Source organism: Dasypus novemcinctus, chromosome 22, assembly GCF_030445035.2.
Source record: "Dasypus novemcinctus isolate mDasNov1 chromosome 22, mDasNov1.1.hap2, whole genome shotgun sequence".
Lineage (NCBI taxonomy): Eukaryota > Metazoa > Chordata > Mammalia > Cingulata > Dasypodidae > Dasypus > Dasypus novemcinctus.
This window is the reverse complement of record NC_080694.1, coordinates 61,974,667-62,002,347: the sequence shown is the minus strand read 5'-3', so window position 1 is coordinate 62,002,347 and position 27,681 is coordinate 61,974,667. Positions and strand designations below refer to the sequence as shown.

At 44.0% G+C, this 27,681-nt stretch overlaps 5 protein-coding genes across 5 annotated transcripts; 2 read left to right on the top strand and 3 right to left on the bottom strand.

Annotated features, from left to right (window-relative positions):
* Positions 1–4,467: 4,467 nt before the first annotated feature.
* LOC101445337 (histone H2A type 1-J) lies at positions 4,468–4,879 on the bottom strand. The gene has a single exon (XM_004477717.4). It carries the CDS (start codon positions 4,871–4,873, stop codon positions 4,487–4,489), a length of 387 nt encoding a protein of 128 aa, XP_004477774.1. The 5' UTR covers positions 4,874–4,879; the 3' UTR covers positions 4,468–4,486.
* A 285-nt stretch (positions 4,880–5,164) lies between these two features.
* H2BC12 (H2B clustered histone 12) lies at positions 5,165–5,585 on the top strand. The gene has a single exon (XM_004477716.2). The coding sequence runs from the start codon at positions 5,183–5,185 to the stop codon at positions 5,561–5,563; it is 381 nt and encodes a 126-aa protein (XP_004477773.1). The 5' UTR covers positions 5,165–5,182; the 3' UTR covers positions 5,564–5,585.
* Positions 5,586–6,493: 908 nt separating this feature from the next.
* On the bottom strand, positions 6,494–6,868 carry H4C9 (H4 clustered histone 9). Its single transcript, XM_004477715.2, has one exon. The coding sequence runs from the start codon at positions 6,857–6,859 to the stop codon at positions 6,548–6,550; it is 312 nt and encodes a 103-aa protein (XP_004477772.1). The 5' UTR covers positions 6,860–6,868; the 3' UTR covers positions 6,494–6,547.
* Positions 6,869–21,669: 14,801 nt separating this feature from the next.
* On the bottom strand, positions 21,670–22,406 carry LOC101427678 (histone H2A type 1). The gene has a single exon (XM_004470258.4). The coding sequence runs from the start codon at positions 22,393–22,395 to the stop codon at positions 22,003–22,005; it is 393 nt and encodes a 130-aa protein (XP_004470315.1). The 5' UTR covers positions 22,396–22,406; the 3' UTR covers positions 21,670–22,002.
* Positions 22,407–22,686: 280 nt separating this feature from the next.
* LOC101427233 (histone H2B type 1-J) lies at positions 22,687–23,136 on the top strand. The gene has a single exon (XM_004470257.4). It carries the CDS (start codon positions 22,706–22,708, stop codon positions 23,084–23,086), a length of 381 nt encoding a protein of 126 aa, XP_004470314.1. The 5' UTR covers positions 22,687–22,705; the 3' UTR covers positions 23,087–23,136.
* Positions 23,137–27,681: the final 4,545 nt, after the last annotated feature.

The window sequence follows — 27,681 nt, the reverse complement described above, 5'->3', positions numbered from 1 at the left end:
CCACCCCCCACACCATTCCTCTACTTGCTACTACTACTCCTGGGCCATCCTGGGCTATTCCCACAAAATGACACACGTTGTCTCTCAAGGCCTTTATATTTTCACTTCCCTCCCTTGGAATACTCTTCCTCTTAATTTGCTTGTGTCATTTCTCTTTTCAAGTTATGTAGGTCTTTCTGATCAAGTAACACCTTTTCAAAGTTTATCTTTATCCTCATCTAAAATATGCTAATATAACTTGTCTTCTCTGCATTTTCTGCTTAGTGTGTATAAAAATGTATATCAGACTTGACGTTTTACATTTAGATATCTATGCCTCAACGACTCTAGCAGTGTATTAATTGAATGTGTCCCAAAGATAGAGGACCAAGAATTTATCAATATGGGATTCAGGAATTTCTGCATACGTTACATCAATATGAAATCGGAATGATCAATTATTTTACTAACCATCTTGATTTACTTGAACTTTCATTTTATCCAGGGATTTATAAAGAAGAAACAGAGGTTAACCGAAGCAGACTAACATACCAATAACCCTTTGTGGTGCTGGTAAAAACCCCTGCCCCAGCTTGGGAGGAACTGTAACAAAAAGTTCAAGTTGACACCATCAAGTTCTACTGCTCTTCACCAGATGGCCACAATCTTACATCACCAAATGGCCACAATTTTACATCAACGTCCTGCTTGTTAATTAACAATCTGGAACACCTAGAGACCCAGAAATTGGAGAAGCTGACCTTTTGATGCTCTTTAAAATCCTTCTGTCTTCTCCCTCTGGGTTCTAACTTAACTCCCCTTTTATAGTAATAAGATTATCCAAATCCTAATGAAAATTCAGTGGGCCTTGTAAAGAATTTGATCTTATCTTTCAGATTGATAAGCCTGGATAGTCAAACCTTTGCCAATTAATTTACAGGACCGCTGGTAGAACTCATGCAAAAATTTAGATAAACAAAACTATTTGCAAAAGCAAAGTTGCATTTCAATACACTGCAATCTAAAAATCTTATAATAAAATAAAGTGTAATCTAAAATAAGTATTTATAAATGCTTATTTATGTGCTCAAAAATAAAAGTAATTCATTCAAGTAAAAAGCTTCTCTCCAGGTTTTGTATAAATTAATTATTTATATATACCTAATTACAAAGGATTTAACAAAAATGTAAAGACAAAATACCATTGTAACTTTCAAAATTCATATAAAATTAAACTGTATATATTACATTGCTTTTCTTGGAAACAGCATAATACCTATATGTGCCATTAATTCTTGTTTTAAAAAGTATTTTACTGTTTAAAGTACATTAACTAAGGTGTTTTAAGTATTTCAAGCAAATCTGCTAGTACAAAATGTGTTTTTATAGTTTCATTAGTACAGCTTTGCTATATTATTTAGGAAAAAACAAGGAAAAATAGTAAAAACTCACTAACATTAATGTTCTCTATTGTTTCCATGTTAACACTAGCAATAAAATAGGGAAATAAAAGTTTAGCTTAAAACTCTTTCTACTAGGCCTGGAAATTAAGAAAGATAGGATCCAGACATACTGTCAACTGTTCATTAAATTTACTAACATAAATAAAGCATAATAGGGACAGAGGAAATGTTTTCAGAATAAACCTTAGTTTCCATAGTTTGTCCCGTAATTCACCAATTTAAACTTTTTAACAGTTCTGGGATAAGAATAATTAATAATCCAATTGCCAAATTGCAGTAAGGAAAAAAAAAAAGTCCTTAAAAGCTATAGAAAGATTTTTCTAAATTATGATTTAAACAACTTAGACAATTATAATGTATTCCAGAGTCTGGTAGTCAGTATACTTTTGAAGTTGCTTACAATTTTAAGAATATTATTTTAGAAAGAGGTAAATATTTATTGCATAAACTATGACTGCATCAATTTTATTCGACTTTAGTGTAATCTCCATAGGTTTATACAGATACTAATGAAATAAATTAACATATTTGTTAGATCTTTAAATAATGAAAGTTGTGTGTATTTAATAAAATTAAGTTAAAGAAAAAATGCACATCTGTCCTAAAGCACAATAACTTGTTTTCACACACAAAAATGAGAGATGTAAGACAAAACTTAAATGGACATAGAAGTAAAAAGTTTGTGGAAGTGAATTCACAGTCAATGCTGACGCTGACTAAAATTTGATAAGCTTGTTTAAGGGAGTGTGTTTTTGTCCTGAGATAAAGTAACCGGTTTTCATGAAGGCAGGAGTAAGTAGGACAGGACCTGAATAACTATAAAAAGTTGTAGCAGGCTTATAAATTTCATCTGTTAAAGGTGAAATTTATCTTAGGATCAATAGTCTTATCTTAGGATCATAAATAGTCTATGTAGCTACAAATGATTGTGGGGAGTTTGTAAAAATATTTCCTAAATGGAAGTATTTCTATGTAAATAGCTAATTCCTAAAGTGCATTATTAAGTAGAAATCTGAATTAATATTGATAACAAAAAATAATTTCATAACAAAGAAGGTGGTAGGGGAAAATAATCTTGATTGTATTGAAAATTTTAAGTTTTCATGAAATAATTAAGAAAATAGTTTTTTTCTGTACTGCTAAAATAAAATACCTATTAACATAATCTTAATAAAAATGTAAAAGTAAAATAAACAAATCTCTCCTATAGGCTATAGTTAATAATCTAGAAACGGCTTTATTTAAGGAAACTAGGGCCTGGATCTAAGGAAACTAGGGCCTGGATCGGCAGCTCCTGCCGCGGTCACATTCATCCCTGGGTTTTGATCTTGAATCGTTATTTATAAATCCTGAGGTGCTTCGCTCTCTGTGTATAACCTCATAGCCCCCTAGAATTGTTTAAGTACCTGCGTGTCGCCTTGGCCCCGGTGTAAAGTCAGCCAGCGCTGAAGGCGATGAAGAAGAGAGGCAGAGAGGAGCGGGGGGTGGTGAGACAAGGGGCTTTGGCTGCCCAGGGAGGGTTCCCTTGGGGGTGCTGTGAGCGGGGTCTCGCCCACCCTAAGCACGTGCCGAGGGCCTGTGGGAGAAAGCTCCGTCGTTCCGTTCCTCACCTCCCCGGGGCGCCTGCGCCTGAGGCTCTCTCCATTCCCGGGGCCCCTGGCTTCCTCCCTGGGGCGCCGCCCCTGCGGCAGCAGCGCACGACCCCGCGGCCTGTGGCACGTGCAGGCCCCGGCCGGCCTCGGGCGCCCCGGCTCCGCGGGCACAGCCTCCCTCTTCTTCCAGAGCAGAGGCGCCCTCTGGGTGCAGCCCCAGAGCCCGGGAACTCCTGCAGCTGCTCGGGCTGTTTCTGCTGCAGCTGCGGCCCGGGTCACGGCAGCGCCGTTCGTCAGCCCCGGGCCACGCGCGGCGCCGGGTGCGGAGCGGGGGTTGGAGAGATGGACGCGCCGGGGGTCAGGGTGGACCGCCGTGGGACAGGGTGGCCGCAGCATTTCCTCCCCAGCCCTTCCGGCTCTTTCCTCCCCAAACTGCAGCAGCATAAAAATAAATACAATTTTTAGGAAAGGAGGGAAAGCATGTGGGTACTAACCAGAGACGTGCTGATAACACCGTCCCGTGGGCTACAGCCAGACCTCGGGTTAGGTAACTGGGGGCTGCCTTCCTGCCTACGTGCTCACTGCCCTGTGCCTTCGGCTCAGGCGGTCTCTGAAGTCACCATGGATTCGCCTCACAATTTTTGTGCCTCATCCTGTGGAGACTTTGTTAAAAATCCATAGTGACTGTGGCTTTACAGGGCAACCCCTTTCTAAACTGTCAACTTCACCTATCCTGCAGCACCTGCCCTGGGCCTATCACCCCCAATCACCTGGGCTAGTTGAAGGCACCGGTGGTCTAATCAAGGCACACCTGGGGAAGCTTGCTGAAGTTTCACACACATACACACACACACACACACCCAGGTTAAAATTCTTCCCCTAGTACTCTTTCGGCCTTCACCAACTTTCCTCATACAAGGTAGTTACTGGCAGCCTCACGGCCTTATTTCCCAGGTCACAGACTGCCCAAGTTCAACTCCTCACTGGTTACCTACCGCCCAGAACTCTCAAACTTTCTGAGCTCCTCCAAACTGTTTCCGAGGCTCTCTCTACGGATACCCGCAATTCTCCACCGCCTGTGCAATCAGATTAGGTGTATTGGAAATGGTATCCTTGGAAGGATGGATTTGAGCCTCGGTGGAAAGGACCCTTTCAAGTCCTCCTTACCATCTCCACTGCTGCAAAGCTTCGAGTCAACCCCTGTTTTCACCTGTCACACCTAAAACCAGAATTCCTAAAGGAAATGTTAAATGACCAGGAGGTGTAGTCACCATCTGGAGAAAATTACCGTTTCGCTTTCTACGTAGTAAAGTTGCTCTACCTATCGAAGAGCAAATACTTTGTAACGTGAGCAAATAAAAATGCAGATGGTATGTGTAACAGCTTTCCCCTAGGAAAATGTAGGTGGCTCTGAAAAGAGCCTTTGTTTTCCGGAGTTTGCGACCTGGCTCTCTACTTAGTCTTGTGGTGGCTCTCGGTCTTCTTGGGCAGCAGCACGGCCTGGATGTTGGGCAGCACGCCGCCCTGCGCGATGGTGACCTTGCCCAGCAGCTTGTTGAGCTCCTCGTCGTTGCGGATGGCCAGCTGCAGGTGGCGCGGGATGATGCGCGTCTTCTTGTTGTCGCGGGCCGCGTTGCCCGCCAGCTCGAGGATCTCGGCCGTGAGGTACTCGAGCACGGCGGCCAGGTAGACCGGGGCGCCGGCGCCGACCCGCTCGGCGTAGTTGCCCTTGCGCAGCAGGCGGTGCACGCGGCCCACGGGGAACTGCAGGCCGGCCCGCGACGAGCGCGTCTTGGCCTTGGCGCGCGCCTTGCCGCCCTGCTTGCCGCGTCCGGACATGACCAGACAGAAAGAACTGCAGAATTGTCAGTGGCTGAGCGTGGAGGCGGCGCTTCTTATAGCCACTATTGGGCGCGAAAAAGAACACGTGTCATTGGTTGAAGTTGTAGCTTCACCTTAACCAATGGAAATGCAGCACTGGAACTACTTCATTCTGATTGGGCCAACCGAGCGACTGCCATGGTTCTCAATTACAACCAATCACAATAGGGCTTCGACTCGGCTTCATTTGCATAAGAGGTTCTATATAAAGCAGACCCCAAGGCCTCCTGGAACGGCTTTTCTAGTCTCTTGACTTCGGTTTTCAGGATGCCTGAGCCGGCCAAGTCCGCTCCCGCCCCGAAGAAGGGCTCCAAGAAGGCGGTGACCAAGGCGCAGAAGAAGGACGGCAAGAAGCGCAAGCGCAGCCGCAAGGAGAGCTACTCCGTCTACGTCTACAAGGTGCTCAAGCAGGTGCACCCCGACACCGGCATCTCGTCCAAGGCCATGGGCATCATGAACTCCTTCGTCAACGACATCTTCGAGCGCATCGCGGGCGAGGCGTCGCGTCTGGCGCATTACAACAAGCGCTCGACCATCACGTCGCGGGAGATCCAGACGGCCGTGCGCCTGCTGCTGCCCGGGGAGCTGGCCAAGCACGCCGTGTCCGAGGGCACCAAGGCTGTCACCAAGTACACCAGCGCCAAGTGATTGACAAGTAAAGGCTTTTAACCTGAACTTAAAAGGCTCTTTTAAGAGCCACTTAAGGCTCTCAATATTAGAGCTCGAACGCTTATGTCTTACCTAGCCTTAAACTAGGTGATGTCTTAAGGGAGTTTTCCAGGATTCTATCCCAGTACGTAATGGGCTTGTAACCTATCTTTGGATAGGGTGGGATTCTTAATGTGCGTTCTGTGTCTTATCAAATAAGAGGGCTACTAGAGACGAATGTGCAGGGAAAGTGATTTTGTGTTAACCGAATACTGGATCCCTTAGCTTTGGGTAGGTTGCATGGTACGTGAATGCCTCAGAAATGCTTGAGTTTGAATTCTAACAGCCAGATTGTATCATGTATCCTTTTCCCTCTCCACAATCGGCATTCTTCTATTAGTCACCTTGCTCACTCTAACCTCACCAAGTGTGGACTTTTTGCCTCGTCTCATATCCTTCTAAGGGGATTCGATGTGGTCAAATGGTGTAGAAGGGGGGTGGGAGGGACCGATTAGGCTGAGTAGTCCTTTTTACCGGGTCCCTGCTGCTCCATTCCACAGCAGATGAAGACAAAGGCAAGGAAGCTAACAAGGCCGCAACGAAATCTTAAGAGGATAGTGCCTATTCAGATCGGGCAGTTTTGTGACTGGAGGCTCTAAAAGCGAGCCTGGCAGGTAAATTCCTAGGAAACGGGTGGAGAGGGCCAATGCATTGCAGTCTATAGGTAGTGGCTTGTTTGCTAAGAAACAACTCAGGCACTGAGTTTCAAGCTTAATAGTGTATTTGGAGGTAGTAAGGGATTACAAAATCTTTCGCCAGCGGTGGATTACTATTCTACATGCCTCTAAATTCATACTAATAAAGCAGGTACAAACCTTTACGTAAAAATCAGTAGCCAACGTGCGCAACTAAGCTCCTCTGATGAAAAGATTGGCGGCCCTTAGAAGGGCCTTTTTTAGTAGGGGATTCCAAAACGCTGCCCGCTCAGCCGCCGAAGCCGTAGAGCGTGCGCCCCTGGCGCTTGAGCGCGTAGACCACGTCCATGGCCGTGACCGTCTTGCGCTTGGCGTGCTCGGTGTAGGTGACGGCGTCGCGGATGACGTTCTCCAGGAAGACCTTGAGCACCCCGCGGGTCTCCTCGTAGATGAGGCCGGAGATGCGCTTGACGCCGCCGCGCCGGGCCAGGCGGCGGATGGCGGGCTTGGTGATGCCCTGGATGTTGTCGCGCAGCACCTTGCGGTGGCGCTTGGCGCCGCCCTTGCCCAGGCCCTTCCCGCCCTTGCCGCGACCAGACATCTCCAACAAGCAGAGGAGGAAGTAAGTACTTGCTGGGGACAGCAACTTGCTTTTATAGGCACCCCTGTGCGGACCAGAGTGGAAACCGAAATAACTGGCGGGAAGTCGCGCTGGTTTGGGGGAGGGAATCTAAAAGGGAAAGAAGCCTGGTACGCTACTCCCCTTTGTTCCTTCAATTTTTATCCTCAAAGCCTTGGCTATTTTTCTGTCTTTTCTCATTTATTGTGTTCCCCCCGTACATAAAACTACCGTGGAAGATAGATAAAGCAGCAAAACAAAAAATACTAAAACAAGTGATTTATTTACTATAGCTGCTTATATGTGTACAAATATTTTCCTTCTCTGAATAGACTATGTGCCACTTTGTAATGCACTCCTTAAGGTAACTTCCTAGAAATAGAATGAGATGGGCTAATACAAAGCACGGTTTTAAGACCTTTCAGGTGTACTGCTAAGTTCTCTTCCACGAAAGGTGTAACCAATTTTCATTTGTAACAACAGTTTCTGTTATGCAAATGATGGGTAGAAATTTTAAAAGCCTAATTCTATAGTAATCCAGATTTACTTGGTGTATAGAGAATTAAGTTTTAAAGCATTAACCAGCTGCTAAATCAGCACAGTATATTAAATGTTTTCCCTACTGATTTGAGAAATTAAATTTTGCATGTACTGAATATTTTACTTAAAATTATTTCTTGGTTTTATTGTTCTGAAGCTCAATCTATGTGTAGAGCTAAACTACATTATTTGTAACTGAAAAATAGTTTTTATTTGCCGGTTAGTTCCCACTATTATTTTTGCAGAAATTTCCTACTCTGATCACCGCTTACTCTTCTACATGAAATTATAAATCATTTCATTCAGTTCCAAGAAAATAAGTACCTTTAAGTTTTTGCCACAAAATGTTAAATCTAAACATTTATTAGGGTAAAGATAATTAATATAAGTTTCAAAGATTTATTGATATCTTTGAAATATTGTGGCTTCTATCCTGAAAAATATTGTATCACTCCATCAAACCAGGTCTTTAAATGTATTTCAGTAAAGTTTTAAATATATGTATATAAATATATAATTTTAAAAGTTAGAAATAACTTTGAGGTCATGGTACCTTCTAAAAACAAAATAAATGAAAACACAAACAAGGGAGCTGATGTGGCTCAGTGGTTGAGCTCCAGCTTCCCACACAGGAGATCAGGGGTTCAATCCCCTGCCCTAGTACCTAAAATTTAAAAATATGTTGCATTTGTTACAAAAGCAATTGGTTTTCTTTAATGAAAAAGAAAATTCAAATGACGGAAAAGAAAGTAGAGTTTTACATCTCTAAGAATATCTCCCCCCCCCCCCCCCCCCAGGTAAGAGGGCCAGGGATTGAGCCATGGACCTCCCACATGGAAAGCAGACATTCAACTGCTTGAGCTGTTACTGGATTTTGTTTAGGTTCTTTGACCATGCTGGAGAAATGGATTTCAAGAGCACATTGGGTGAGTTAACCCATTAATTTTTTCAGGTAGGGAGGGAAAAGAAATGGGAGAAAATAACAGATCAGGGGTCCCAGGTAGAGAGGAAGGGGCTGAAAAGTGATAAAGAGGACTGATTTATAGGCTACAATTTCCCATTACAGGTTATAAATGCTGAGGTTTTACTTATGTGGTAATCCAAGTGGGGGAGAAGGCAGCTGGAGTCCCGGTCCAGAGGCAAGAGAGAGAACTCAGACCTGGTGCTGGTTTTTGAGTTAATTATTCCACCCCTTTGCTAATGGTAGGGGAGGACTTCCAGCTGTGTTCTGTTTTAATTGCTTATTTTTTCCTAACAATCTCCCAGGAGGGCCCAATGATAAAGTCCTTGGGGAATATCTGGGGCTTCTCCTGACTTCAGGAGGAAGTCATCTTCTGAGTGGCAGAATCTTGGGGGAGGGCCAGCAGCCATCTTGGGGTTGCTGATGTCCACGTGGACTTGTTGCCAGGTTCCAGATCCATCTATTGATTCCCTAGTTTACTAGCCTGCTTCTGAGCCACATCTGCTCCCCTCTACAAACATCTTTATTAAGAGAAGGAATGTGGATTTCTAACGTTTTTGAGTAGACGTACGTGGCTTTTTTAAAAAAGTGCTATTTTTAAGTTTTTAGAAATTTTAATAATTTCAGCATTATCATATAACTCCTTGTTATTCAATGTGTTTTTGCTATCTTTTATTTCAGTGAGTTATTTTAGTAATGTTGCATTACAACACTTTATTGCACTTAAATTCCAGCAAACTAATAAATGTATTTTTCATTAAAATATTAATTTTTCAGACTTGGGTTTCAATAGTAGAAAATTGTCAATGAGATTGGAAAAACAAAACAAAGCTGACTCAGCTAGTGAGAGCAGAATTCAGGGTATTTAATAGAGGTAGTAGATATAGAGGCAGATTAGTATTGTGTAGGGTGAGAGGGAAGATTTGGGTCGCAGCTGAGTTCCAAGGGACAACATGGTGGTTAAGGAAAGGATTAAGTTCAGTTTTCACAAAGGGGAAGCCCGAACCAGCTGTGCCATTCCAGGAGGGAGGGAAAGGGGGTCTAGCAGCTTCGGCCCACCAGGAATTTGAAAAGTGGTGCTAAAAGGAGGGGGCGCCAATGGTGAGAAGTGGGGGCGGGCCAATAATGAAAACTCGCCCGGAGTAAAAGTGGTGCCTAGCCGGTCTGGGTGTAGAGAGCACAGGTGGCGACTGAGAGCAGGAACTGGGGAACTTAGTTAAACCATTTGGGTACACTGTAACCCCTGAAGTACCCAATCAATGTGGAAGAGGAGAGGGACCTGAGTGTTAGGTTTAGGATATAAATGTCAGTGTTTCTTGCTGTTTGGTGTGCCAGGCCATTTTATCCAGGTCATGCACATTTTCTTGCAAGATCCTTAATAAAATTCTTTTCTCCTCCACAATCGGGTGAGCTTTTATTTTCTTACAGGGGCAGCTTTCTTTCTAACAATCTTGGGGGCTCATCCTGGGCCCAAGTTTCGGAGGGGACCCCCCGAGTGGACGAAGGAAAGGCACGCCTCACTGATTGAGTGGTCTTGGACTAGGCCATTGGGGGCCCACCTCTGACAGTTGGGAGGACCCAAGACCAGACACTTAGATCTGCCGATTGTAGAGGAGAAAAGGGGAAGGGAAAACCTGCCTCTCGCTGACCAGGTAACCCTGTGCACGGGTCAAGGTAAGAAAGGCGACTGCTAAGTATTGCCTTGGTGGTGGGGAAATTCTGATGAGTCTGGGCTTGAAAGAAGCCATACAAGACTCAGAGTGGGGACTAGAAGTAGTCGGCCAACCGGGAAGCGGGTATCTGTAAGATCCCCCCCGGGGACATTCCTCCAGATAGTCCATTAGGGAGGATGTTGAAAAACTGGACCAATAATGATCAGACCAAGGGAAAGGAAATGACTGCCAATGTATTCTGGCCAAACTATGGGGCAGATGAGAATTGACTCTGTGCCAACCTTGCTTTAATAATTCTTTTGGTGTTCTGTTTGTTCAGTGTATGTTTCAATACCTCTGGGTGGTAATATTAAATTGACAATGAAAATTCTCAATAGAGGTCTATTCAAATAGCTAAGAATCAAAATAAAAAATAACTTATATTAATAAGTTATGGAAATCAAAATTGAGATGAATAGTTTATTCTTTTTTTCACAGAACAGAAAGGGATATGAGACTTAAGTAGATAGAGAAAGGCATAAAAGGTTTGTGTGAGTGCTGACTAAAATTTGATAAATTTGTTTAAAAGAATGTGTTTTTTCCTAAGATAAGATAGATGGTTTTCATGAAATCAGGATGGAAGTATGTAGGACAAAACTTGAATGCATATGGCAAGTTTTAGAAAGTATTGTAGAAGGTAGCATTAAGTAAGAGAATGTGTCTTGTGAAGGCAGAATTTGTCTTGAGATGAAGCAACTATTGTCTATGTGGTTATGGATAGTTATAAGGAGTTTGTAGAAGCAATGTTTAAACTGAAACGTTTGAATGGCTAATGCCAGTAAGTTATTATTAAACAGAAACTGAATTGATTTTAATAACAAAAAGTAGCTTCATAACAGGAAAAACTGTCAGAGGCCACCTCAATCTGCATATTAAAGTGGTGGTAAAGGAAGATATTCTTGATTCCCTTGAGCATCTGTACTGCTGAAGTAAAATACTTGTTAATTAATGTCATCATGGTGAAGGTGTAGAAGTAAAAATCTCCATAATGATGAAGGACGCTATGTACCAGGCTGGTGGAATACTGGAGCCTACCATTCTAGCTTCTCTCTAGGGTCAACAGCACTGTAGCATGCTGGCTGTGTGAAGGACATATCAAGTGGAGCAAGGTCAACAGAGTACTGTGAGCAGAACTTTTTTTTAAAAGATTTATTATTTATTTTTTCTCTCCCCTTCCTTGTCCCTCCCCTGCTAGTTGTCTGTTCTTTGTGTCCATTCACTGTGTGTTTTTCTGTGTCCGCTTGTATTCTTGTCAGCGGCACTGAGAATCTGAGTCTCTTTTTTTTTTTTTTTTATAATCGTCTTGTTGCATCAGCTTTCCATGTGTGTAGAGCCACCCTGGGCAGACTCTCCTTAAGGGGCACACTCCTTGCAAGTGGGGCTCCCCTACGTGGGGGACACCCCTGCATGGCATGGCAACTCCTTGCGTGCATCAGCACTGTGCCGGGCCAGCTCATCACACAAGTCAGGAGGGCCTGGGTTTGAACCCTGGACCTCCCATGTGGCAGGTGGATGCTCCATCCATTGAGCCAAACCCACCTCCCTGTGAGTAGAACTTAAACACAATTGGCATTATGGCCTGCTCCCATGTAGAGACAACTTATATGGTGTTGCAAATGTGGACCTTGGATCTATTAATTGTAACTCAAAAAGAAACTTATGCATTCATTAGTGCATTGCTTGATATTAAGTACTGTTGCTATATCTCTCCTATTCTAGTTATATGCTTGATAATTATGGTGATATTTTTTCTAGATCACATGCAGAGGGATACTGAACATGTTAAAAGGTCCTGGTAAACTTCATTTTCTAAGTAGTTAATGAACATGCTTAATCCAAGTCTCCTTCCTAGCCTTTATTCTAAAACCTGTCCCACTCATATCCTGGGGAGGACTGGCAAACCCACATGCCATCCTGCCAGGGCTAAGCATTTTCCTACCAGGAATGAAATAGTAAATGAGGTGGCTGGGATCCACTTAAGCTTAACTCCTTCAAGATAGTCTATGGGTAACCTTTCCTCACCCAGGACCTGGAAACCAGTTTCTGATGAAAACCTGCTAAAGCCCTTCAACTTTGAGAAGATGCAGCCTTTAGGCACCTGAACTTTTCTATTTTTGTGGTCCAGTATCCTTTCAGTGAAACCCTATATCCTCAAAATTCTAATTAAGTTTACTTCTTCCATTTTGTTAGCTGTACAGGGATTTCATCCAGTTTCACCCAGGGTGCCATAGTCATCTTCCTCCAACCATGACAGAATAGCAGGAGGGTTTTACACCTTGTTAGGTAAGGTCTACTGCCCCTAACCAGCAAGAAGCAGTTACAAAAGAGTGACCATCGTCCTTCAGCACCCCTTTAAGAATGAAGGTGTAAGCTCTCAGGGGGAGATCGAGGCTTTAGAGGGGCTCAGATGGGCACTGGTGCAGGCTCCTGTTCTAGTCCTCCCTTCCCTTGAGAAACATTTCCACCTGTTCATTACTGTAGATAAAGGGACAGTCTTGGAGACTCTGACCCAAATCTGGGGAAGTCAAAGGAAACCTGTAGCCTTCCTTTCCAAGAATTTGGATCCTGTCTCCAGGGCATGGCCCAGATGCATTCAAGCTGTGGCGGCAACTGCTCTCCTTGTAGAAGCCTTAGTCATTTTGGGGGAGCCTTAGTCATTAACCCCCCTCATCACGTAAGAACTATTCTGTCTCAGAAAGTGGGAAGGTGGTTGGCTGATTCCCGAATTCTGAAGTATGAGGCTATTCTAATGGAAAAAATAACTTGGTACTGACAACAGCCCGCAACCTAAACCCAGCCTCCTTCCTTTGGAAGGGATCTGACCAAATGGAGGCTCTGGAGCATGATTGTTTAGACCTGATTGGGTATCAGACCTGAGTCCAATCTGACCTTGGGGACCTTCCCCTGCCCTCGGGGAAGAATTATTTATAGATGGTTCCTCCAGGGTTCTAGAAGGAAGGAGGCACAATGGCTATGCAATTGTGAATGTACTAACTTGTGAGGTGAAAGAAGCTGGCCGATTGCCCAATGACTGGTCAGCTCAAACTTGTGAATTCTATGCATTAAAACAAGCCCTCAAATTATTAGAGGAAAAGGATGGTACACTCTACACGGACTCATAAAGTATGCCTTTAGGTAGCCCACACCCTTGGAAAATTTTGGGAAAAGAGGGGATCGATCAACAGCAAAGGAAAAGGGCTAGTCCATGGGAAATTAATAAAACAAGCATTGGTCAATCTGCTCTTAACCAGGGAAATATCAGTGGTGCATGTAAGCGGACATCAGAAAGGTCATATGTTTGAAGCAAAGGGCAATAGGTTAGCAGATGAAGAGGCTGGGGAAGCCTCCCTTAGTTCCCCTTTGAAGTTGATGATCCTGATAAGCTCCATTGCTGAAGAATTCGGGGTCCCCACATTCTCTGAAAAGGAGGTGAAAGAGCTGGAGCAGTTAGGAGTGACCCTGGATGATCAAGGGAGGTGGCTCCTGGATGAATAAACAAGTGATGAGAGAGGTATTTGCAGTCTTATACCAAGGGAGTTACTGGGGGTACAGGCCATGTGTGATCTAGTTCTTAAGTATTTTGGATGTGTGGGCCTTTATACTGTAGCTAAAAAAATAAGTGAATGATGTATAATTTGCCAAAAGGTTAGTAGGAAAGTCTTAAGGAAGTAAGAACAAGGGGGATGGGAGCTGGGCCTCAGGCCATTCCAGAGTATAAAGGTTGATCACACTGAAATACCCCCAATGGGTCAGCTAAAGTATGTTCTGGTTATTATAGATCATCTGACAGGATGGGTGGAGGCATATCCTCTGTCCTCAGCTACAGCATCAGGAACTTCTAAAATTATCCTCAAACAAATCATTCCCTGTTATGGGTTAGTAGAAAATACAGACCCAGACAATGGTAACCACTTTACCTCCCATGTACTCCAGAATCTTAGGAAAGCCTGGGTGTCACATGGAACTTCCATACACTTGGTATCTGCTGTCTTCAGGGAGAGTAGAGAGACTGAATCAACCTTTAAAGAGGCATCTTTCTAAATTGGTTTTAGAAACAAGGTTATCCTGGCTTACTGAGGATTAGAATTGCCCCTAGGAAAGAGCTGGGAATCTCCCCTTATGAAATGCATTTTGGCTTGCCTTTTCCTAGGAGGACTGGAGACCTCCTTTCCTTAGAGTTGAAGGACCTCTTAAGAATTATATACTGGCTTTGTCCTCTACTTTGTCATCCCTCAGGCATCGTGGTTTGCTGACCCAGACCCCGCTTCTTGAATTCACTGTCCATCATCACCAACCCAGAAACTGCGTCCTAATCAAGGCATGGAAAGAGTCCAAACTTCAGCCTACCTGGGAAGAACCATATCAAGTTTTGTTGACAACTGAAACTGCAGTCCGGACAGCAGAAAAAGACTGGACCCACTATTCTCGAGTATAAGTACCCAACAGCACCTTCCAAGTCCTAAGAAATAACTCCAACTTTTGATCCCTTAAGGATCACTCTGAGAAGGCAATAGATGGGAAGGCGTGTCAGAAAGGGGAGGGACTGCTCAGAATCTAAATCAGTGAACTTTGTGGGAAAATATCCCTCCACTTAGAGGGAAGACTATTATCTATATCCACCTTGTCTAGTGCCTAAAGAGACTAGCAGATGAAGGTTATAAAATTTCTGAAAATGAGAATAACTGTACTATAATGTTTCAGACAGGCCGTGAAAAACCCTGTTAAATTGATAGCAAATATAGCTGAAGGTCTGGAGTCCCAGACCGTGCAGTTTGATGCCTGCCAAGTAATAGCGTGTGGGAATTTGGAGCACCAGCGATGGCTGAGGGGGGGAAATAAATACCTATGCCAGAGCCAGTGGGGAATGGTTACAGCCGAACCCCTCCCTTGCCCCTCCTGGGATGATGTATGGTGGACTACCCAGTATAAGGAATGGACCATGAATATGGGATGGGTCTCATAAACTTTGAGGCTATTAAAGGGTAAAAATATCCTTTTATAAAGGTAATACCCCACCAGACTACAAAAGTCTTTGGTGCAATCCAGTAGTAATAGCTATTAAGAAGGCAGGCAAATTAGAAACGGAGAGCAGCACCAAGGACCAAATAGTTGATAGAGTATATGGAATGGGGGTGGACGTTACAGGTAAAGATCCTCTGGGGAGGTTCTGTATTCAAGTTCTTCCCCCCATGGATATGATGTCAACAATGTCCCCTCCAGCTAACCCTTCAAAGATATCAAGGGAAAAGCCACCAAAGGCCAGTTCCCCAGTGCAGAATGATCCCAAAGCAGTCAGAATACTTAAGGCAGAGGATTTAAAGCAGATCATAGAAATAAAGACAAGATACGGAGACACATAATGCCTGGGTAGAATGGGTCAAATATATAGTCCAGAGTCTGAACAAAAGCAACTGTTACACTTGTGCAACAGGCTGACCCACAGCTCATTTTGTACCCTTTCCACTAGGTATGGAAAAGCATGAAAGGGAGTTTAAGTGCCCGATACTCCTCTTCCAGAGTGCTACTCCTGGTGAAAATTGTAGTACAATGTCCTCTCTCTTCCCTCCTGTCAAAAATAGAAACACCAAAACTGTACCAGCTTCCTGCCTTGGTCCAAGAAGTCACTCTGCCTGTCTCTCTAGATGGGGAAAAGGGCTCCAGGACCTTGGGGCCATGGTGTTGTGTACATGAGTACGGAACGTGAGTAAGGATAGTACTGGAAATTTCTCCGGTTTGGCCATACCCTGAGCAGATCTTTGGTGGTACTGTAGAAAGGGCATCCTCCAGCCAGTGTTACCTGAGAAGTGGGAGGAACTTGTGCTCTGGTTCAATTGGCCATCCCATTTACCCTAGTATTTGAAAAAAAGAAGAAGAAACACAAAACCAGGGAAAGTGAATAAAAAGACCCCACTTGACATAGATGTGCAATGGACACAACCAATCCAATGTCCACAGAGAAAATGTGGAATGGGTGTGGGAAGGGTAGCCATGGTGGCTGCTGGGTTTGGGGAATGGGAGGAAGAAATGAGATGTGGAGCCGGTTTTGGGACGTCGAGTTGTCCTGGGTGGTGTTTCACGGACAATTACGGGACATTGTAGATCCCCCCAGGGCCCAATGGATGGAACGTGGGAAAGTGTGGGCTCTGATGTGGATCATTGACTATGGGGTACAGTGATGCTCAGAGATGTACTTACCAGGTGCAATGGATGTGTCACGATGATGGGAGCGAGTGTTGCTGTGGGGGGAGTGGGGGGTGGGGGCGGTGGGGTTAAATGGGACCTCATATTTTTTTAATGTAATTTAAAAAAAAAAGGTTTTCTTGGTTCCTTTGATGACTAAATTTATCTAGATAGTATAGGAGTTCCCCAGGGAGTCCCTAACAAATTTAAAGCTAGAAATCAGAGAGCTGCCAGATTTGAGTCATTCTGTTCTGGAGGGTCACAGTTAACAAAAATGTGGATTGGATTAACTATATATATTATAATCAACAAATACTTATCAATTACACTAGGAATGCAGTTAAGGGAATAGCAGAACAGTTGGATGCTCCCAGCCAACTGGCATGGGAAAATAGGATAGCCCTAGGCATGATCCTAGCAAAAAAAAGGAGGCATCTGTATTATGATTGGAGGTAGTTGTTATGCCTTCATCCCCAATAATACAGCTCCAGACAGGACTATTACCAAGGTCTTGCAAGGCTTAACAGCTTTATCTGAAGAGTCACCAGAAAATTCTGGCATTGACAGTATACTCACGGATAGTTAGAGAGCTGGTTTGGAAAATGGGAAGAAGTGGTACTGTCTGTCTTGACCTCCGGTATCATCATGGCTGGGCTACTCACAGTAGTTGGATGTTGCATCATCCCATGTGCTGAGGGTTTAGCTCGAAATCTCATTGAAAAGGCCCTAACCAAACAGATGCCCATACAGTACAAGCAAAACAACTTGTACCCCCTTAAAGAGGAAGATCTCTATGATGAAGAATTGAGATTTGGGAAACTAAATTGTGAACATGGAAATAGTCTAAAAGAAAGAGAGGGGAATTGTGGGAAAGGGTAAAGTTTAGTTTTCCCAAAGGGGAAGCTGGAATTGCCATTCCAGGAGGGAGGGAAAGGGGTTCTAGCAGCTTTGGTGCGCCAGGAATTTGAAAAGTGGCACCAAAAGGAGGGGAAGCCAATGGTTAGAAGTGAGGGCAGGGCCAAAGCAAGAAGGGCCAATAGTGAAAATGGTGCCAAATTTGAAAAGCGCAGCAGGAGTGAAAGTGGCACCCAGCCTGCCCAGCCCGCCTGGGTGTGGAGAGCACAAGTGGCGACGGAGAGTGGGAACCAGGGAATTTAGTTAGACAATTCGATAGGCTATAACCCCTGAAGTACCCAATCAATGGGGAACAGGGGAGGGACCTGTGTGTTAGGTTTAGGGTATAAATGTCAGTGTTTCTTGCTGATTGGTGCAGGTTATGTGCCTATGCTTGCAAGATTGTTGATAAAATTCTTTTATCTTCCACAACTGGGTGGGCTTTTCTTTTCTTCCAGGTGCAGCTTTCCTTCTAACAGAGGACAGACAATATGGTGGGCAGACAACATGGCTGACAGACAACATGGCCGTCCAACAACATGGCCTTGAGACTCAGCCCAGAAACCTCCTCAGGGATCCTGCAAGATCCCAGCCATGACAATCTAATTTGTAGTGAGAATCCCTCTTAGGGATCAAGGGAAAGCCCTGGATACTCTCATAAGGCCTCACCATTGGCCCCTGAGAATTGACAGGGAGGGCAGCCAATCAGAACAGTAAACAGCTGGGTCCCTACCCCAACAGTAAAGAAAGCAGGAAAGACTTCAAAACACCCCGACCTGGGGCCCAGCCCAGGCCTCATTCTGTAGCAGTCTGCTACTCATGTCTCTGACCCTGTGCTTTTCTCATTTTCTTGTTTCTTAGTAAACTCTTTACTCCCTTGCCTACCCTATGGCATGTCCTTAAATTCGTTTATGCCACATAAACCAAGAACCTAGAATTCCGGAACCCAGAGCCATCCGCTAACAATAGCATAGGTTAATTCAACCAGTTAGTTACCTGGAATACATTTTATTGTCTTTTTGTTCTGTTTTGTTTGGAGTATATTTTAGAGAAATTCCTCTACTTTAAAAATCAATAAAATTCCCACCAACCAGAAATTTCCCTCCTTACCTGGTTTCGTGAGTTTTTGCATATGTAAATATATATATAGTAAATCTATTTTTTAAAAATGTTGCAATGCTATTCAGGCCTTTTTGCAGCTTGGTAACTGACAATATAGCAAGAAAAATTCAGTTTAAATATACATGTTTTCCGTGCAACCCCACATTCATTTCCACTAGACACCAAGTATGGTTGCAAATTTTATTAGTTATACTTGGAAAATACACCCTGTACCTAACCACTGTCCATTGCCTCTGATTTAGGCCAAGCCATCATTATCTTTCAAAAGGATAGCTGTAATAGCCTGCTGGTTTATATGAACTTACTTCCAGACCTTGTATTAACCTTATAGTGAATTAGTGAATTTTTGAAGAAATGTACATCAGATTAAGCCATTCCTCTGCTAAAAACTCTTAAACTGGACATTTAGAGTCACTATGGCCCATAAAGCCATCCTTCAGCTGACCTCTGCCTGCCTCTGTGAACTCATTTTTTTCTTTTTTTTGTCTTTATTTTTTTAATATTACATTAAAAAAATATGAGGTCCCCATATACCCCCACCCCCCTCACCCCACTCCCCCCCCCATAACAACAATCTCCTCCATCATCAATGTAACTCACTTTTTAAACAAACCCCAAATTCCTCTTGCTTTCTTAAAAAATTCTTGATCTTAAACTTCCTTAAACTTTCCGATCTCCCTTTAATAGGCCAAGTGGGCCACTGCCTCGGGTATTTTGCTTATAATACTTTCCCCAAAAGAGCAACATAATTTCTTTCCTGGTTTTAATCATGTCTCTGCTCAAGTACTGTCTCCTCAGAGTTCTTCCAGAGTCACCCAAAAGAGAACACTCGCACTTCTCCCTGTCTCTCTATAGACCTTGGCCCTGATTTAGTTGTCCTTAAAGCACGGGCTCCTACCTAAAATTCAGTCTTTTTTAATTTTAACTTTATTTTGTTTCTCACAGAAATGTAATGGACATGAGGCCCAGGGAATAGTCTTGTTAATTTTATAGGCCCTGTTCTTAGTTTGGTATCTTAGTACAACTGTTGAAGGAATGAATGATTCATCTTAAATAGGTAATTTTATACAATTTTGTTGGGAGTTCTGTAATTTGCTTAAGAATTCTATCTTGAATGAAATAAATTTGTTTCCAAATTGATTCTACCATATTTCCTTGAGTCTAAAATGCACATTAGTCCACATTTTTAGCATCTCTTAAATGCAGGTGTCTTGAAATGATGGCATGTTACAAATACAATTAGCAGCCTCTATTTTTTGTTAGTGCATTGGCACATGGTGTGAAATTCAGTATTAAAACAATGTTGCAGTCTCCTTAAACATATGTCTTTGTGCATTATACCAAATCTCTACTTGAAATAAATTTCTAAGGCAGATCTGACCAAATTTTTGCTGAGTTTTTGTGTTTTAATTCATTACCAGGTGAAAAGTCTAGCAGATTGGTGATTGCACTACAGGAGCAAAGTGACAATAAAGGCTTTTGGCATTTATTTTGCATATGATTTCTGAAAGCTGTTGTAGGGCGGTGAGTTTCTTCTCCATTTTGCCCTTGGGTGTCATTCTACATAAGAGAAAAAATCATTTTCCCTCTGATTTAGGATGGAGCCCACAGGTAAATTGATCAGGAAATATAATAACTTATTTTGGTGGAGTAAATTTAGGCCCTCAGAAATAAACTGACCCTGGAGAAGATAAGCAAGCTGAGTATGTAGCCCTGACCAGAGAAGTGATCAGGCTAAAGGAAGGGCTGCTAACAGTCCTGAGTCTTCTTCTCCCTCATCTTTCCCTTTTCTCTCCCCAATACCCCTACCACACGCATGTGTTTTTCTTTATGTCCCTGCTGGCTATTATATAAAATATATATAATAAAATGTTCTCATCGATCCTATCTAGAAATGAATAGATGTTCAAACTGCCTGTAATGGAAATTCAAATGTCTACAAATATAAGGGGAAAAAGCTCAAGTTCAGTATTAGAACATCAGATATTTTCCCCATATAATAAACTATTTTTATTACAGAAAAGTTAATGGAGGAAAGCTGACTTGGCCCAGTGGATAGGGCATCCGTCTACCACATGGGAGGTCTGCGGTTCAAACCCCAGGCTTCCTTGACCTGTGTGGAGCTGGCCCATGGGCAGTGCTGACGAGCGCAAGGAGTGCCCTGCCACACAGGGATGTCCCCGCGTAGGGGAGCCCCACGCGCAAGGAGTGTGCCCCGTAAGGAGAGCCGCCCAGCACGAAAGAAAGTGCAGCCTGCCCAGGAATGGTGCCGCACACACAGAGAGCTGACACAGCAAGATGACGCAACAAAAAGAAACAGATTCCCGTGCAGCTGACAACAGAAGCGGGCAAAGAAAAAGACACAGCAAATAGACACAGAGAACAGACAACCAGGGCGAGGGGGTGGGGGGGAGAAATAAATAAATCTATTAAAAAAAAAGTTAATTGAAAGTATAGAGCATTCCCATCTACCCCACCCCCTTCTCCCTTTCCCCAAACATGAGACTTTAAGTGAAGAAAAAAAAATCTTAAAGTCCATGTGTTTATTCTTCCTATTTTGTTCATATTAATGAGACCATGCAATATATTTTGTGTCTGGCTTACTTCATTTAGCATATCTTCAAGATTCATCCATGTTATCATGTGTCCTAATTTCATTTCTTCTAACTGCAGCATAGTATTCCATTGTATGTATATACTACATTTTATTTATCCATTAATTGGTTGACGGACCCTTGTAAATATCAGTTGAAAGAAAGCTAGAGAATAATCTAGGGACTGAATAACACAATAAACCCAGAGATGGATGAGAATTGTGGTTGATGGTACAGATACAAGAGGGCCCTGTGAGCTAAAGCAGATGCACGTCATAATTGCAGGGTAGTGATGATGTGGAGAAGCATGGGAAAAATACAATTGGTGTGACCTGTGGACTGTGGTAAGCAATACTATAATATTCTTGCATCAATGCCAAAGATGTACTGTGTTGATAATGGGGGATGGGGATATAGGAAAATGTGTGCCAAATATAACTATGGTCCATGATTGGTGTTAATAGGCTGATATTATCTCATAATCTGTAACAAATATTCCACCATGGTGTGATGTGTTGAAGTGCTGTGTGGGAACACATGTGCCTGTTTTGTAAATTCACAACCTCTTTAATAAACATATTCTTAAAAATAGGGTGGGTATGGGGGAAAATACGAGATATGCACTATAGTTTTGGTGCTCTTGTAGTTTTTAAATGTTTCACAATGCAGTGTTGGTGTTGGGGTGATGTATGGAACCCTGTGTTATATGTGCTTATTTCCTAAGGTCATAACTTCTACTGTAGTGTCGCTATGTTCATAATATGCATCAACAAACATCTTATAAATACCTTCGAGTATTGTTTTAATAATGCTTTTGCTTGGAAAGGTCTGCGGTGCGTTTAAGCTACAGCCAGTACTTGGAACAAAAAGGCAAAAAGAATCAGGGTTTATAATCGCCCTCTATTACTCCAAACATGTTAACCCTGGTATAACTTCTCTGAATTACAAGCTTTACCCTAAAACAGGGATAGGAGGGGAAACCAGAAATCAGCCTTTTCACCACCCCACGAAAGGAAAGTGTTTTAAGTTCTTTTCCAGAAGATATGGGTGGCTCTGAAAAGAGCCTTTGATTTGGACTCGATTTTACTCGAGTTACTGTAAACTAACCCAAACGCAAGACTTCTATTTGCCCTTGGCCTTGTGGTGGCTCTCGGTCTTCTTGGGCAGCAGCACGGCCTGGATGTTGGGCAGCACGCCGCCCTGCGCGATGGTGACCTTGCCCAGCAGCTTGTTGAGCTCCTCGTCGTTGCGGATGGCCAGCTGCAGGTGGCGCGGGATGATGCGCGTCTTCTTGTTGTCGCGGGCCGCGTTGCCCGCCAGCTCGAGGATCTCGGCCGTCAGGTACTCGAGCACGGCGGCCAGGTAGACCGGGGCGCCGGCGCCGACCCGCTCGGCGTAGTTGCCCTTGCGGAGCAGGCGGTGCACGCGGCCCACGGGGAACTGCAGGCCGGCCCGCGACGAACGCGTCTTGGCCTTGGCGCGCGCCTTGCCGCCCTGCTTGCCGCGTCCAGACATGATGAGAAGAAACGCACTGCAAAACTGTCAGTGGCAGAGCTCGCAGGCGGCACTTCTTATAGCCACTATTGGGCGCGAAAAAGATCATGTGTTATTGGTTGAAATTGTAGCTTCACCTTAACCAATGGAAATGCGACATTGGAACTACTTTGTTCTGATTGGGCCAAACTAGCGACTGACGTTTATCTCAATAGCAACCAATCAGATAGGGTGTTAACTGCACTTCATTTGCATAAGCGTTTCTATATAAGGGCGACACCTGGGCCAAAGCTTACAATTCGCTTGCTGTTTTCGTCAGCGTTCCTCAGCCATGCCGGAGCCAGCGAAGTCGGCGCCCGCCCCGAAGAAGGGCTCCAAGAAGGCGGTGACCAAGGCGCAGAAGAAGGACGGCAAGAAGCGCAAGCGCAGCCGCAAGGAGAGCTACTCCATCTACGTGTACAAGGTGCTCAAGCAGGTGCACCCCGACACCGGCATCTCGTCCAAGGCCATGGGCATCATGAACTCGTTCGTCAACGACATCTTCGAGCGCATCGCGGGCGAGGCGTCGCGCCTGGCGCATTACAACAAGCGCTCGACCATCACGTCGCGGGAGATCCAGACGGCCGTGCGCCTGCTGCTGCCCGGGGAGCTGGCCAAGCACGCCGTGTCCGAGGGCACCAAGGCCGTCACCAAGTACACCAGCGCCAAGTGAGCGGCTTTGGCTGAAAACTCGATCCTAACGGCTCTTTTAAGAGCCACCCATATCCTCAAAAGAGAGCTGGTGCTCTGTCTTCCGGTGTCTTACTTTCAGTTTCCAGTCATTCGGTAAGCGGTTGTAACTCGACTTTTTCAAAGTCATGCGTTAATCTGCAAAACGAACGCTCACAACTGTGTAATGTATCGGTGGAGGGGTGTTGTACGGGAATTCTGCACACTGCGTGACTATTAGAAATTCACAACTTTTAGCAAATAAAAGCTTATGCCTAAATTTTAGTGTTGCTTACTAGAGCAACAATATAGTTGTTGCTATAGTAAGGATGCCCCGACCTGAATTACCATGCACTTTTCACCAAAACAGTCCTTTTTTTACTGACCCTGGCAGGACCCTGGAACTGGTAGAGGAAGTAATTCCTTGGGTTTAATCTGCTATTCAGTGGCGTGCCCCCAAGCGGTTAGCCGGCGGGATGGAAAATAGTTCTAAACGAATCCCATGCCCTGGGGACGGAGCTGGGCGCGCGTCCTGCTGCGGAGGTCGCGCGGGCAGTTTGAATTTGCCCGGGACCCGCCCCGCGGCCTGGTTGGCGGCCTGGTTGGCGGCCGGCCTTCCGTTGGCGCGCGCGGGAGGAGCCCGTCCCCGCTCCCCCCGCCGGCAGCACTGAGAAGCTCGGCTGGGGGTTCCTGCTTTTTTGTTGTTCTTTTAAATTCTGAGATTTTATCTGTTTCTGGAATGAGCTTTGTTTCCTATTTTCTTTCTGTTTGCGCTGAAGGAAAGGATATTTGAAGGATGTAATTTTCAGTCCAAGGTCAGTGCTTTGTTTTTAAGATCGTGTGGCTTTAGTAAACTTCCCTTTGCTGTATATCCGTAGTAGAAGAGATCGCAAGAGAAAACAAGGACTTTTTTGGGGGTTGTAATAAAGACAGAGAATCTGGAGAACTCTCCAGACTCTTCTGAAACTTAAAAGTCAGTCTATTTTAAAGCTCTTATGCTTGATATTTTAAATTCCGATTTTGACTTTACGTAGAGCCACTAAGGAAAAACAAATTCCTCACTATTCACATTGTAAATGAGAACTAGTCACCTAACGGATGATAATGTCCCACTAGATTATAACTACTCAAAATTACGTGTCCCTTTTAGATAAAAAGGCTCCCAAGTGTTCGGAAGCTCCTGCCTCCGGCTGGGTTTTAGTTCAGGTACTAATCGTAAGTCAGTTAGCACGGAATTTATCTAAAGTGGATCTAAATTTACCATAGTAATGTCTGAAACAATTAGTCCTTTATAAATCCACTATCAAATATGCCTTTCGTGAAGAAAGCATCACCTTGCTGTTGCTTTGATCGGAACATTTTTCTCAGCCTCAGATTGTAAACTTATAAATTAATAAATTCCCATTGTTAAAGCCGACACATTCCGCGCTATCTGCTTTGAGCAGCCTGGGAAACTGGGCTTCCTGGGGTTGAAGGAAGTTTATCAGACTTAACGGTCAAGCATCCCACTTACATAACTGATTATTTTCCAATCCACCGTAAAGGAAAGAAGAGCGCAGCTTGTAAGGCGGGAAACCCAAGTACACCCTAGTAATAGTTGGGGAAACCAAGAAAAGTTGGCCAATGAGGAGGGGCGGCATCTTCCTCGCCAAATTCAGGTATCGGAGCAGAATTTCTAAGGTCATACCTGGGCACGTTTGTGGACACTTCTTGAAATATTCCTCCTTTTCACCTAAATACCCCAACCAGTAAGGGTGGAATTCGAATCCACGTGTGCCATGAATTAGCAGTCCATCATCATAACCACTGGGCCACTTCATCCCAACACAGCCCCTTCCCTAAGCATTTCTTTTCTAGGCTTTATGCTTAGCAACCACCTGGCTGCATTATTTATCCATGCTTTGGTTATCAGTTTAAACTTTTTTAATTAAAAAAATTGTTCATGTTTAAAGCCTCAAGTACATCAAAAGGAGGAGTATGCAGAGAAATGGTCCTCTTCCTCCAATTTTTTTTTTCTTTGCCCAAATTCATTTTTTAAAATTTAGCATAGGTGGGAAACAGGATGCCATCAAAAGAGAAAGGGATGTGGAGTGGGTTGTAGCTCAGCGGTTGAGTGCGTGCTTCACATGGACGAGGCCCAGGATCCCTGGTACCTCCAAAAAAGGGGGGGTGGGGGGAAGGGAAAGAAATGAGCCAAGCGTTTCAGAGGAAAGCATGCACAGATCTGCTTCCAGTTTGCTCCCAACCACCGGCTCTGCTGATGTCCACACACCAGGGTTGGAACTCTAGGAAGCGAGTAAAATCCACTGACAACCAGGAAGTGAGAGCGGCTGGGAAATATCACCAGAAGTGGAATTTCAATATCAAGTGAGTATGAGTGTTCACTGTTGCAGGGAAAATGGAGTCTATCTTACAAAAACGTGAAAATATAAAATAGTTATCAGTTTAAAGCTTTCGTTTTTAAATAAAAAAATTTTTTATTAATGTTCAGAGCCTTAAGTATTCCAAAAGGAGTAACTACTGAGCTACACTCACTCCACTTGTTTTCTTTCTTCATAGCAGAACATCTTTAGAGGCTGAATGATTTCCTGAAACTCAACACTTTATTTTCCTATCTTATTCCCAGTAGTAGAAACAAAGGTTTTCAGCTACTTGGCTTTATGTTTATTTGTGTTGTTTCATGCCCTCTGCTTTTCTCCTCCAACTGTACTTGCTTGCTGGAAAATGCAACACCATAGGGATGGCAGTGTCGTGGAAAAGAAGGAGATTGGGCCCAAGAGCAGCCCCGGAAGGGGGCTTGCCATGGGGTAGATGACAATGGAACCAACACGCTTGGACTCCTGCATGAGATCGGGAAATCTGTTTCCTTTAAGCTATATTTCCTTAGGATTTTAGGGGGTGAGTTATAGCAGAAAATAAAATTGTATTCAAACCAATATATATGCTTTTATTGCTGCACTTTGAATTTTTTAAGTTTAGCATCATTGATTTCTCCTTATGCAATAATAAGATTCTTCTAACTTTAAACACGAGCACATACAGACACTCAGTTAACCTTTACTTCTAAAGCAGGCTAGTTAAGATAGGGAATTTATAAAAGACGGATTTGGAACTTGGTAGGGAGTCCATGTGGACATCAGCAACCCCCAAGATGGCTGCTGAAAACCTCACCCCCAGGATTCTGCTGTCCAGAACAAAGACTTCTTCTGGATGCAAAGAAAGGCCCCAGATGTTCCCTAGGGACTTTATTATTGGGTCCTCACTGGGGGATTGATGGGTGGGGTAATCAGTCAAAATAGCAAACAGCTGGAACCCGTCTCCTGCCATTAGCAAAGGGTTGGAATAATTAATAGTTTATAAAGCAGACCGAAAGGTCGGAGCACTCTCTCGCCTCTGGACCCATTCCTGCCCTCTGTGTGCTGCTTTCACCATTTTTCGTCTGCCATGTGGCCACACAAGTAAACCTGGTCATTTATGATCTATAATAGGAAATTGTAGCTTGTAAACCAGCCCTCTTTATCTCTTTTCACCCCCTTCCTCTCTACCTGGAACCCTTGCTCTGTTATTTTCTCCCATTTCTCTTCCCTCCCTACCTGAATAAATTACTAATTTAACTCACCTGGCGTGCTCTTGAAACTCATTTCTACAGCATAGCCAAGAACCTAAATAAAATCCGGTGTCATATTTGGTGAGCCAGCCAGGACTTTATTGGTGAGTGAAACTATGGCCAACAGCTTGCTTAATGCCTTCCTATTGCTCTCTATTTTAAATGGGTTCATCTATGAGCCCCCACAGGATGTAATCCCGGGAGGGAAGGGGCTAGGGCGCGGGAATTCCCTGCATGCCCGCCACGCACCCTACCTTGTTAGAGCTAACCACAGCCGGGAGGGCTGGGGCACAGGACAGGAGCTCAGTGCGCCACTCTTTCAAGCCCTTTTAGCAGCCATTGTCTCTGCCCTCAGGGCCAGCAACCATCGCTTTCTCCCACCCTCTTCTCTAGGGAGTGCAGGACAATAGCAGAGAGCCAAGGGTATACCCCTCCCACTGAGCCCACGCCTTTGCAAGCAGCTTTCCTATCTGACCACACCCGGGTACCTGGGGGATGAAGTGGGAAGGCAGTGGGCAGAGCCACATGGATGCCCTGGGAGTTCCTTTCACCAGGGCGGTCACAGGCCAAGAAACCCTTGCATAATTAACTTTTACCCATGTTTTACCTTTTTACTTCTTACTACTGAATTTCTCTTTGCAGATTTGTGTTAGGATGCTTTGGAATGTTTTAAAACTGGGAAAGTGCAAAGTGCCTTTGTCTAGCAAAGAAGCTATTGCCTCAGAACCCCAAAGCCTGTTAGCTAGACAATTAACCTCTAATTGCTTAAAGGCCTTTTGATGGCTGGTTTAACTGGGAAACTATCAAACAGTAAAGTTATAAAACTAAGACTACGCCTAAAACTTCTGGAAGAATAGGAGAAGAAGCACAATTTGGCTTGGCAGCTTCAGGTTGAAATCTAGTCAGCCTGTCTCCCAAGTCCAGGACTGCCCTGGAAATGCCTGGAGGCAGAGACTCTATGATTCCCTGATGTGGAAGGACTCAAAGAGCAG